This window comes from Drosophila grimshawi, unplaced genomic scaffold, assembly GCF_018153295.1.
Source record: "Drosophila grimshawi isolate 15287-2541.00 unplaced genomic scaffold, ASM1815329v1 contig_1006, whole genome shotgun sequence".
Classification (NCBI taxonomy): domain Eukaryota; kingdom Metazoa; phylum Arthropoda; class Insecta; order Diptera; family Drosophilidae; genus Drosophila; species Drosophila grimshawi.
This window is the reverse complement of record NW_025062489.1, coordinates 2,538,585-2,552,314: the sequence shown is the minus strand read 5'-3', so window position 1 is coordinate 2,552,314 and position 13,730 is coordinate 2,538,585. Positions and strand designations below refer to the sequence as shown.

Sequence of the window (13,730 nt, the reverse complement as noted above, 5' to 3'; positions counted from 1 at the left end):
ATTATAGGCAAACGAATGTGCCGCAAACCCATGACTATCATTATAACTACGTTCAGCTATGGTTGGCAACAGTCACACGTACACACACACACGCACACACACACACGCACACACACACACACGTTGTCTCCCACATTCACAAACACAAAGTTGACCCAATAAATTTTATTACTACAGTCTGAGGTTTGTTTTAGAGGCGTGCCATGTGGGTGCTCTCATCTTTTTTAATTTTCTTTTTTTTTTTGGTGCTTTGCAAATGTGTTAGATGATTAGATTTGATAATCTCTCCACCTAGGAGTCGTCGGCTTAAGTCTCACAGTTCCAGCAAAACACTCTGTTAACCGTACACTGAACTTTTGTGAGCCATTTAAAGTTTGAATCGGTCAAGCCACAAACTGTTCACAATTCTAAATTGAGTGCAACTCTTAAATATTATATATATGGCAAACGAAGTCGAAACGAAACAAACAAAGTCGAAATATAATCAGATATATACTAAGGATAAGCCAATTCAATAATTACGCTAATTGTTTCATTCATTCAAAATCCATAATCCTGTCGCAGTTTGCAATTTGTGAATGACAACGAATGAATTCCAACGATTTCATGCCACTAATTCAATGCTACCATTCAAATACTGAACAAATCGATTTTTCAAAGTCACCAGCTTCATAATTGGTCCCATAGCTAAGTCAAAAGCTCAATCATGCGCATACACAAAATTTTGTTAATTTAATTGGATCATATTTAAATTGGCGCAAAACACTTTGTTAATTGAGTGCATCGAATTTGTTTTGGGAAAGCTACTAAGCCAGCTGCGTGTGTGTATCTATGTATGTGTGTGTGTGTGTGTGTGTGTGTGTGCGTTGAATTGGTATATAAAGGTCGGGGCAAGAGCGACAACTTGTTGAAAATTGCGTGGTTCGTTAATTATTATGCATGATAATACATAATGATACCAAGCAATTTTGATAATAGTTGTGCATCAATCACTGTTGTGGTATGAAGATTTTAAATTAGTCTTATTAAAAATTCATAAATTAGAAAATTCATTTGTTGACATACCCATTTGTCTTCTTTGATGCTGCAAAATGAAGCTCATCCCTTTTGTAATTCGGATTTGTCTGGCTAAGGCAAAACGGATTTGTTTTATATTCGATTTATAGCCGCATGTAAAACATTTTCAGATATATATGAACATATAAAAAGCAACTGATTTGACTGATTTTTAACTTTCTTTTAATATTATATTATTATACTGTTCACAGAATGAAACGACTGGCCAATCTGAGCATGTGGTCATCATAATAATCGTATTTGGATTAATACTTGGCGGCATGGTCATCACATTCATTGTGAACTGCATACGTAAAATAATACGGGATCAGAAGATAATACGCGTAAGTATGGTGTAAATTGCCTGATTGTAATTGAACAGCTATCGATGTGCCAATGAGTGTGCTCTCCCAAATATTCCCCTGTACTCACAACAATATACGAGTAGATAGTATCTGTGTCTGACTTTTGCTATTTTGTCTCTCTAATCTATGTACGATATTTGCCTTGCTCACACACACTCTCCCTCCCTCTCTCTCTCTCTCTCTCTCTCTCTCTCTCTGTCTGTCTCTCTCAGACACTGTGAACTCACTGTCACCCTCTTGCTTGCCCTGCTCGCTCTTTGACCGCTTAAAGTCGAAGAAAATAAAACCACCACAACCCCCCCTCTAACGTGTCTACCCATCGTCACCATTCTTGCATTATGTTGCAAGTTTAGTGCGCGAGTAGTTCTAGAATGCTTAAATCATCCTGCAATTACATTGATTTTGCCAGCTGGCAACGGATATTGGCCAGCCCGTTAATATTGTAGAGGACACACAGACACCACACACACATGCACATAAGCGCACACAAAGCAAATAAGTAGCACAAATTATTATACTCTGATACCAAAGGTATTATTGTTTATTGATTTTGTGCAATGTCCATCATACTATCATGCATCCGTCCGTCTGTCCGTCTGTATGAACGCAACTTTTTTCGACACCCTTAGAGATAGAGGAGTGCTACGTCCATTAGAAGGCTACGATCGATAATCTCAAATCGATAAAGCCACACAAAATATCTACCACAATTTTAAAGATAGAGTCACGAAATGTGGAAGGTAACTTGCTAGTAACCTCCTTCACAGATCGGCCCGAAAAATGTCTGAAAAGCGCATAGATTCCACAATTTGTAAGCTAGAGTCACTAAATTTTGGAAGTATGTTACTGGTAACGCCCTAAGAGATTGATAAAAATTGAATAGCCACGCCCACTCCGCCTCCCCAAGCCGATACACCTGTCTAAATGTTAGTGTAAAATAAAACCATATATCTCACACAATTTGAAATTTGGACTACGCCCACTCCCACAATTTGAAAGCTATAGTTAGAAAACTTGGATGGAAGATTACTAGGAATATGCTCAAATATTTTTAAAGACAAGCCCTCCTCTTCGAATATTATTTCCAGCCAACTTGCAAGATAGATTACTGGCAATCTCCTTCAAAGATCGGTATTTCTTGCCTACATCCACCATCTGTCATCAGATGGTATTACTTATGGTATTTCGCAGTCGGATACGCCCGACTGCTGCGTTCTCACTTGTTACGTTTCTAATTGGAACAATGTTTAGTTTTCCATCTAACTTGATGTGCAAAATGGAGCAAAAAACAAAAACAAAATCTGCTCTACCCAAAAATGCTCGATACTGATTTTTTGTTTATTTTCTTTTTGTGTGAAAACCAACACAAAGAATCAAGGCAGAGTATCTCAAGTGTTTTGCTAGAATATCCAACGAATCCTCTCTTTACAGACAGGCCTTGTCCATCTGGCTGCTGCACACAACTTGATGTTATTAGTTGTGTGGCTTAAGACTTTATAGAGCCAATCTCTTTTGATGCTTTGAGCTTATACATAGTTCAATTAGCATCACTTGACGGCATTCTAGTTACCACCTTGGTAATGGCATTCGTTTTACGAAGTTGCCTGTGATAGATATACTAATTTTCGGACACATCGTGGTCAGCAGCTTACTGGGTCTGCCTCTCCCTCCCTGGGTCTGCCTCTCCCTCCCTCTGTGACATCTCCCGGTGACATCAATGAAGTTGGCTGGCGAAGAGAAGTGTGTGTTGGCACAACTATTGTCCATTGTAAGCTGGCAAACAGACTGAGTGTCCACAGCATGCCACATACATGTGAAAGCATATTGCTTGGTTCTGCTTAAGAAAACAATTCCACGACTGAAATTAAAATATGTGAGGCGACTTTTGTGAAAATACTGTTCATTCTTGAATGGCTATGTTGAGACAATCAAAGGTGAACTTAAGCAGAGTTTCGTGTTCACCTCATCACTGTGGTTCCCGTCCGTTAACGTTTTCGCATTGGCCAATTTGAAGCTGTACTTTGAGTAGTCGGAAGTGCTACTGCCACAGCGACACAATCTGCTTTGCTGTGCTCTGAGGATTCTTTCTCATTCCCATTGTCACGAAACCGACAGAATTCGCTACTGACTATACCCAGTTTAGGTATGTGGTGACAGGCTTCCACTGGCACTGCCCTTTTTGCATTTAGCTGCATCGAGCGAATGCATGTTCAAATCCCATTTCGAACTCAGGGAATCGATCCATTCAATGCCAAGCTTCAGTCACTCAGCAACGCTATCTGAATTCCCCCATTGTCTCGCCTCATTAATTGGTTGGCTTAAGTGGGTAGCTTCCCGTAAAATCCTCTGTGTGTGTGTGTGTATGTGTGTGGGTGACTGAGTGTGGGTGGGTGAGTGTGTGTGTGTTCGTGCACACAAGAACGTAATGAGCTCTTGAAACTGTGTTTCGGTTTTTTTCGGGCTGCCTTTTGTATTTTTGCGCGTAGCAATTCAAAATTAGCAATATCGTTAAAAAGTTTTTTAATTGCAAAGATTATATGGAAACAAGTTTGAAGCACCAACAGTTTTCACAGAAAACGAAGTCTTATCAATTTGACTGAGTTCAAAGTCACTTTAGTGTGTCAGTTTAGTGATACTTGATTTATATAGATTGATACTTATTATGTATGTATGTGAGAGTTCTAAATATACTACAATTTGTACAAAAATATAAGGAAACCTTAGAATACGTTTGGCTTCAAGTTACTGCTCCCATTTGTTGGCTTTGATCTGGTTTATTTATTTAATAATTTTTTTTGCGAATCAATTTTACATATTCCTTCTTACCGGATTACAAGGAAAAAAGAATTTTGATTTCATATTTGCCAGAGACAAGCACATTCGTAAATATTTATTTTTCAGAAGCCATATTACGTATACGGAATATTCATAATCAAATGTTTCTCGCAGAAGCATTTGGCTGGCAACTTAACAGCTGACAAAAATCTGCTTGACAACATATGCATTTGCTTTCAGTTTAGTCTGCACTATCGGTATAACGAAACCGATCTGTATTGTAATCCGAGCTGTCTTCCATATAGTGACATGATAATACAGACTGCATTTACAATTTATGACACTTGACATTTGGGAACACAAATGACGTAACTTCCCGGGGCTCTCTTCATGTGTCCTCCGATTGAGAGCTGGCGGCTGCAGATGCGTGTCTTGTGGTATCTGGGGCAACATTTCATTAGCTGTCGGTATCCTTACATCTCTTCCAATATGTGCTGGCTGTCTTGGCACTCGGCAGCATGGCTGGGAAAACCATTTTATAATCAACGCATTGGCAACGTCAGCCGCCCAGCGGCTCCCTGGGGCCTTACATGCTGACCCAGCTCAAAAGGCGAGACGGACATCGTGATAGAGTGGAAGGGAAAGAGAGACGAATTGAGGGAGAGAGTGAGGCAGATTCAGTTTGACTTTGACTTTTGCAATACTGACATCGATGAGATCCACAACCAGAACAAGAGACACAGCTTAAATTGAATATCGCCCTGCAGACGTGGCCAAAAATATACTGCAACTGTTTCGCAGAAAGTTAATTAAGTGTGTGCTTTTGTGTGTGCGTGTGTATGTGGGCGTGTCAGTAGCTGTGGCATGCCATATTTACAGAGCACGCGACCAGCTGCGCAGATGGCGGCAAATCGCTTGATTAAACCGACGACCCGCCAAACTTCACCCCCCATTTCAAGCAGAGATTTGTGTATCTGGTTGTTTTCTATTTGCTTTTAGCCAAGACGTTTCTGCTTAGGCAGAAATCAAAAAAGATGCAAACAACTTTTACCCGATTTCAGGTAACAAATATAATTTGAGTTGACTAAACTTGCCACACGCTTCATCAATTTTGTGTGTCTGTGCACGCTTGCAGTCAAAGTCTATTTAACATTTCGAAATGTCGCACGCCATTTGAACTACCAGGCTGCCAGCAAGTGGTGAGTGACTAGCAGGAGGCAGAGAGTAGAGAAGGGGAGTGTGAAGTGGGAAGTGGGAAGTGGAGTGTCAACTACCACCACAAGAATTGTAGGCGAAGAGACGACGCATAGTCGTGTGTATTTAATTCCTGTCAGCTACACAAGAAAGGACGACAAGATTCCTTGCACGCAACCAATTGGTGTTTTACTAATGTGCCGCTCCTTTGGTACGCCCACAGTTAATATGGCAGGACCTTAAAGGAACTCTATTCAAGCAAAGGTTCAATTGCCGCGCATATACTCTCAATAGTCAGGCATTTTGGTAACTTGACAACACCAAACAAAGAATTGAATAGGAAACATACCTTGTACTATCAAAGAATATTTTACTTTTAGTCATTTTTGAGTTAGCTTTATGTTATTTTGAAAAGGTTCCAAAGGTAGTGAGTATATTATATAGAACATATACACTCCGCGAAATTCGATTGAACCAGTTTGGGTGTGAAATTCGCTTAAAAACAGTCACTAATAAAGTATACATATTTATTTAATATTTACTCTAACCTGAGGAGATCGCTATAATCCTTGTTTACAAGGATACTGAAATGAACAACAGGCAAATATCAATTAGATTAAGTCGAACGGCATTAGCAATTGACAACATGTTAAAATTAAAAAAACAACAACTATCAATGCAAAAAACCAACTTTAAAAAATTATTGCACAGGCAGAAATCTGCAATCTACGGACTGGACTAGATAAAAATGCTACGGCATCTAAAATCCAATTTGGTTACAAGTATCGAGACATCGTTTCAACAAATTTTATCAAGTTCAAAATGCGAGGTTTTTCTCTACTCGAATCTGTGGTAGTGCTTCACTCCTGATCTGGGCTGCAGTCAGTCAGCACAACAGGATCATTTGTGAAATTGCAGGCCATAGGAAGTTGGAGGGTTATATAAACCTGTTGGACGAAGTTTTGGTGAACTTTATAACAGAATAGTGCTCCAATGCATACGTTGCGAGTCTGTCGTGGGTGGTTTCGGGATAAGAATTTTAAGCTTGTAGAGTGGGCAGCAAGATCACCCGACCTGAATCCCATAGAGTACATATGGGGACACCTGTTTCGTCCAGTTTAAATCGGTAGTCGGCAGTTTGAGACAGTTGAGCAGCTACAAAGGCTATCGATAAGGAATGGTCCAAAACCCCGCTATCTGAGTTCTAGTGAGTTCCTTTTTTAGTTAGAATCAAATCTGGAGGCTGAACACTTTATTAATTTGTTATTTTCATGTAATTTCTACATTTTGTATTAATTTTATTAGCACTGCCTTTAATCCAATTTCGTAAATTAACCTCACTTTAAACAACAAAAAATTAATAAAAAATGTTACGTTAATGTTACAAACTTAATTCCTTTTTCATTTGACGTGTATTTAAAAAAGCAAACTTTTCTGGAAACAAAATGGTTTAAGTTTTATTCTAAAGAAAAAACCAAGTGCATTTAATCAAATTTCGCGGAGTATATGTCTAAAAAGATAGGTTGTGTCTTTCTAAAAACCAAAGTTTTTATCTTAATTCCAGGGTATTTTTTTTAATTTAGAAAGAATATGTCTCATCCCGAGAGTTTGTTTTTTTTTACATGTGTACCCAGAGCTTAAATATTAACTTCTTTGTTACTCGTTTAATATTAGTTTTTTAAGATTTCACATATATAGAAACATTTTAGATATTTCTTAAATTTACATAACTTAATTTGAAATACTTTCGACTGAGGCCTCTAAGAAAAACATCCGCTAAGCTCTCACATTGCAGTAGAGACCGAAAATTGCATTATTATTTTCTAAATTTCAGAAAGGATTTTTTTTTAAATAAGGGTTTGCATTTCTATGTCATAATTTTTTTCAATTATTAAGCAATACATTTCTGAAAGTAAGACATTTTTTCGTTTATTTAGAAATTAATTCTGAAAACTAGAAAAACTTTGTAGTTTTCAGAACAATATTCTACATTTCAAGGCAATTGCTTAGGATTTGTAATTGCACCCGAACAACTCGTTACTTGTTTTAATTTGAGCCGAGCAATGAATGCAGGCAGTAACGAGAATGGAGCATCTAGTTTGGCAATATACCTCAAATTGATTATATAGAAAACATTTCAAAACACTTGTAAGTATTCGATTGCATTGGAGCAATAAAATTGCTTACAAATTTGGTTTCAATTATAACAACAAACAATATGCAAATCTCCATTAGAAATTGAATGTACAAGCAGCTAAGTAAACGGTGTTGAATTTGAATGAGTTTGAGATGGACTGCAAAGATGTCAAGCGTCAAATATATACATGTATTGTCTAATACAGACAACATCGATTTGGCTTTCACGCTGTTTGTTTAATTTCTTTCAATCAAAATTAAAATTTACCGTTGGCCTTGCAGCTCTTGAGTCTATAAAAAAGCATTGTGGCATTTATTCGACATAGTGAACCAAAATAAATAATAAGTAAAATGCTCCAATCAAGAGTTTGCACTGATTAAAGCCCAAAGTACAAGCTAGAAATAGGCTGACTGCGACGAATGCGTGCTCTTCAATTTCAACTTTCTGAACGTAATTGAATCACACACAGAGCGAGCCAGACAGACAGTGGCACTATGTTACGCCCACAATCATGTACACAATTAAATGGCAATCAAAAATTTGTGCAAAATTTTTCGCATCAATCGGCAATGTGATCCACTGAAGAATCTACGATTAAATAACCGCAATCATTCATTGAAGCTCTCTCACTCAAAGTTTCGGTTCGTGGCGAATACTTAATGCTCAGATAGGACTCAGCTTTAAACAGCCACCTGGATTTTGACGCCGGCAACTCAGAAGGGCTGACATATCCAGTCGAATAGTAAAACAAGCGCTGACTATGCACGGCAAACAGTTCGATTAACACACATATGCACACCCATCCACAACATACATATCCATATGTGCAACCCACACGAGAAGAAGTCGGCTGGATGAGCCTTTTTGGGGGGTTGGCAGCTTGGCAATCTGATTATCGCCTCGAGTGCTTTGCAGAGTTTCAAGTGTCTACCGCATAAAGTGGTGGGTGGAATGCAGGGCAGAGCATGGTAGGTAGGGGGAGGTGGTGGAGGGGGTGGAGTTGTGGTTCATCGATGAGCGGTGGGCTCACCTTTTTCGGACTTCGCCCTCGAGCGCCAACGCCAATCCCAGCCACCATCCCAATTCCAACATTTACCCCAGCAGCCAGGCAAACAGTTTTGTCGAACGTGGAAAAATTATGCTATCGAAGAATGAGTGGAATGGATTTGAAAATTGTACTAAGCAGGAAGGGGAAAAAAAAGAGAAATCGCTCGCACTTATTTATGGGCGGTCGCATTTATGAAACTGCATCAAATATAAAAAATTTGCACAAAGCGCACATCAAATCAAATCAATTCAACGTCAGCGGATTTGATGAAATCATTCTGCACTTCGATCGATGCTTAGCTCAACACAGTTAGTGGTTGGCTGCTTGTGGCAACACACGATGGAAATTGCTTTGCGGCAAAAACCCATCGATAGCCAGCTTAATACACCGCTATGCCACTTAGTGGTAGCAACGACGTGGAGCAAACTGCAAGAAAACAAAGCCCAATACAGAGAAATATGAACGTTCAGCAATAAAAAGAAAGAGATAAATTGTTAAATATTGAGACCGGCTAGTCAAATATAATGTGTGTCTGTGTGTGTGTGTATATATGTGTATGTGCGTATCTGCGTATCTGTGTGTGCGTATCTGTGAATTTGAATGTATGTTTTTCGAATCGAAGCAGTTTCGTTGCATGCAGCATGCGTCCAGCATATGTCCAGCCTTCCCTTTGCTTGTGGAATTTGGCGTTTTTTTTAACTTTCTTATATCCTTAGATCTTCAACAATTTCTTGTGCAAAATTCAATTTTTTCTTCGATATTTGCATAACACACACACAGAAACACAAACACACACCACAGACACGCACTCACACTATGCAACTTTGGCAGCGAGAGCCGCTTTGGACTCTTGCCCCAAATGGTAACTACACTTATTATGTCTACGGCCTTAACACAATGTGAGTGTGTTAGTATCTGAGCTTGCATTCACTCAAAAAAATCAAACTGGATATGGCTTCTAATATGTACGATATAAATGTTTATAAAAAATATAAAATAAAAAAATATATACGTAAAATATACCTTTACTAGACTATGAGACTCTTAGAAATTCATTGAATCAACAACTGCAAGTCTTCCTCAAGTATGATTTGAACTTTGAACTTTGTATGAAGAGCCACTTAGGCGCTGTCTGACAAGCAGAAACTTAGATTTTTGCATAAAACGCACCTCTTTGATGGCATCGCCCTGAAGCACATTGCGCTTACCATAACTGCATCCAATTTGGTAACAACCTCAATGTATATTTGCCTTGCCAACAGAGCATACACACACACACACACACATAAACACACACGCATCTTATATTGCCCTGAGTGATATTTTAGTGTTGGCTGCTTGCAACGAGTTGCTGTTGTTGCTGTTGTTGTTGTTGCTGTGGCCAAGATGATAACATCAAGGCAATGGGGTAATATCTAACGGCGAGATGCGAGTAGACAGTTTGCTTCATATTCTCTGTCTTGCCGGCTGCCTTGAGAATAAACAGCTTAGGACCAGTAAGAAACACACACAAACATATATGCATATGTGTGTGTGTGTGTGTGTGTGTGTGTAAGTGTGTACACATGAGTTAGATATAGTTTTATTATTTTAGCAATTTTCTTGTCTGTACGCCATCTGACAAATACATTTTAGCCTTAATTTGTTGGCAGTTTCAAATCCCCGTACATCATAGGGTGTACTTGCCCCACCACTTGCCCCTCGCCCATCACCCCTGTGCTTTGGTCTCTGTTATTGTTTCATATGTTATATGAGCATTTCATATATCATATAAATTAAGCAATACGCGAGTGCGAACAAGCATTGGCTAACATCTTGCCGGTGGGGAGTGTGGCACCGGAAACTTGAGGGAGGACAGCAGCAGCCGTAGCAGCAGCAGCAGCAGCAGCAGCAGCAGCGTGTAATGGAAATGCTGCCATTTCCGAGAAAAGCGCCGCTCATCCGTGCCCAGAGACTTGGCAGGCTGGGAATCGTTCTCGCCGCTTTGGTCTTTGGATTCCGGTTTTGGGTATGGGCACTTCTACTTATTCTGCTGTTTGGTTTATCTAACGCACAGGAATCCTCTACTTCACTCCACTGCATCTGGCATGTCTGAGCCAAGCCCTGCAGTTGGGAGTGCAATATTTTATTTCTCTAACTGAATTCGCACACAGATTCCAATGGGCCAAAGTGATGAGGAGTGCGCCTGTTGATGTGGGAGTCAGCTGTGGATTGAGCGGAAGTCCTGTGGACCGTGGACTGCGTACTGAGCACGAACAAGTGGTAGCTGGAGGCATGTTCATGGCTATTGGCTTAAGCAGCAAGTAATAACCAACTTATGTAGCTAACCGTATTTCTTCGCTCCCATCAATTTCGCCGGCCTGCTGGATGCTAGTTGCTAGATGCTCGTTGCATTGGGGCCGAATGAAATGAAATGAAATAAATCAAGCTGAAATGCAATTCGCAACGAAACAGCCACGGCCATAAAAATAATACAAGTAGCGTTGAAGGGGGCAACAAAGCAGCAGTAAACATCATTCTCACTCTCTCTCTCTCTCTCTCTCTCTCTCACTCTCTGTATTGCTTTCTTTCTCTCTAGGGAGAATGGCACTGGGCGACTTTTCACAAGATGCGCAAAGTGAAAACCGAAATGTGAAAAGCTTTAGCGTAATGCGATTTAAAATGCTTGCACTTTAACATAACACTTGGGTGTCCTTTTACGCAGCGAAAAAACATCGCACTGAAAATCTGAAAATCGTCAAAGGCAGCTCACCTCATTTTTCATTTTAGCGAAAGAATCAAGTATCTGATGTGAAATATACATTTTTAAGTATGTTCATAATTAAAATGATATTTCTATTCATGAATGCGTTCACTATGCATATCTGAACGGCACTAATCCAAATGGCATTTACTATCTAAATATATATTTATATATATACATGGTATATTTGTGGATATGTGTATCACTATGTACATATGTTGCGTGTGGCAATAAGTCAACAAGTGTAGCCCTCAGACTCACAAGCATAACATTTGGTTTGACATCAATCGGAACTTGTGGCACTTTCTTAAATAAAAGTTCCAATTGACGAAACTGTGTATTTGGAATTTTCTAAACTGTTTAATATATGTACTTTCGAAGTGTTTACATGGCATTAAATCAAAGCAAATTCGTTTCCTAGTTGAATGTATGGCTAATATTCTAGATTCTCATAGCTGGCACATACAGGGAAATTAAATTGAGCTGTTGAGTTGAATGCTTCAATGCTTACTTCAACCAACCAAATGCAAAACACCAATTGACTAAATATTAGCTGGATTTGAAGGTTAATACCAAGTTACTCTTCAAATGCACAAAGCACAAAGCTAAGACCCCTCACCTTCAGCTGACATTCCACACCTGTACAAAATTCCAATTAAACCAATGCCAAACTTTTGCACGCAAAGCAAAGTCAACGAAGCGTTCAGCCACAACTTTTACATGTCCATAAAAAACATTCCACAAAAACATACAAAGCAGGAAAAAAAAGTTTTATAAAATATAAATTGAAATCGAAATAGAAATCATTAAATATGTTGGCAAATTGTGTAATATTTGCCAAGCTGAACGCAACAAGAACAACAACAACAACAACAACATATGTGTGTGATGATAATTGGAGTACACGACGAAATGGGAAAATGGGAAAATGGGGATATGGGAAAATGGGGAAATGTGAGCAAAACGGAGCCAAAAATTCCGTCGGGCCATTGCGGCGTAACGGCCAAAATTTATTTTATCAAATTAAAATATCGAATTTGATATACAACGATGTCGAAAGTCACAAGTTGCGCGAAATATTTATGAATTGGATTCAGCAATTTTGTGGCTAGCTAAAAATCAAATAAGAAATAAATTGAAGCTGGATAAACTCGCGTGTGTGTGTGATTGAGTGTGTGTGTGTGTATGTGTGTGTGTGTTTGAGTCTATGTGTGTTAGCGACCCTCGACATTTAAACTCAATTAACGCTGCTTCAGGCACTGCCAATAATTAGAATTAAGCTAAACAAAGCAGCGCTCAACCAAGTCAAATTAATTGAATTAATTGCACGGCATATGGAAATCATTAAAAAATGTCTCGCACTTCGTAAGTCATGCTTTTGTGGCTTTGTGTTGGCACTAACTAGAATTCTCAAACAAAATTAGTTGTGGAATCTGTTTGTGGCTGGACTATGCTTCATACATTCAGGTGCTCGTACCTCTCTTTGGTGCAAAAGGTATCAATGGCAGCCAGACTGTTAAATTCTCTAATTCTTTGAAGATGTTCAATGGAGCGCTACCCTGTAGATAGAACAACAGATGTTATATGTATGTGAACAAGCATAGTGCATGTAAGAAACGCATTCAAAGGGGTCTAAAACTAAATAGTCTGCTAACTAGACATTGTGTCTGGCTGCGAATAAAGAATATTTATTGTCTTTGCATGTAACACTTACTTATAAATAGCAAATTGTCCAATTGTTTTTGCAAGGATTAGGAAACCCAGAAACGTTAAGAAGATAGACAGAGAGAGATAAAAAGTGGGTCATAACATAAAGAAAATACTTATAGACATTTCTCTGAATCTGTAAAGTATGATAAGTTTACCAGAGTTAAGCATGCTCAGCGGTTTCCAAGAGATATTTTGGTTTTGAGTATTGAATACGCATATGCTTTCAACGACAGGGTATAAGAAAAAATATAAAAAAGAAAAGTGCACAAGTTTTCTTGCGGTTTCTATGGAAACAAGACCGTAAAAATATAACTGCCGTTTGCGATGCTGGTATTATTGGTTATTTGTTGACTCACCAAACGGTAATGAGCATCAAATAACCGGAAATGAATAATGAATTGCACATGTGAAATGCTTGAATACGCATTTGATCCAACAACAAATGTTTTGTCGTAGATTCAACATGAATGAACTTCCATTGTTGTGTTGCTTGTTGCATTGCAAACACAGCTGAATACCACTCATGCATATCAATGAATTTATTTCATTATACCAGTAACGGATATTATGAGCTATGCGTTTCTCCGCAAAACATTCCTTTAAAATATATAATCCTTTGTGTTATTACCAAATCTTTCACTCAAAGTGCTCCACTCAACTCCAATGAAGACCTTTGCGCGGTTGTCAACCGAACAGAAAGCA

General features: G+C 38.8%; 1 protein-coding gene across 1 annotated transcript in view; it reads left to right on the top strand.

Annotated features, from left to right (window-relative positions):
• Window positions 1-13,730, top strand: part of LOC6564716 — an 89,837-nt gene that overhangs the window by 63,168 nt on the left and 12,939 nt on the right. The window contains exon 10 of the mRNA XM_001991076.3: window positions 1,269-1,400. Coding sequence (XP_001991112.2) covers window positions 1,269-1,400 — 132 coding nt within the window. The remainder of the gene's footprint in view (window positions 1-1,268; window positions 1,401-13,730) is intronic.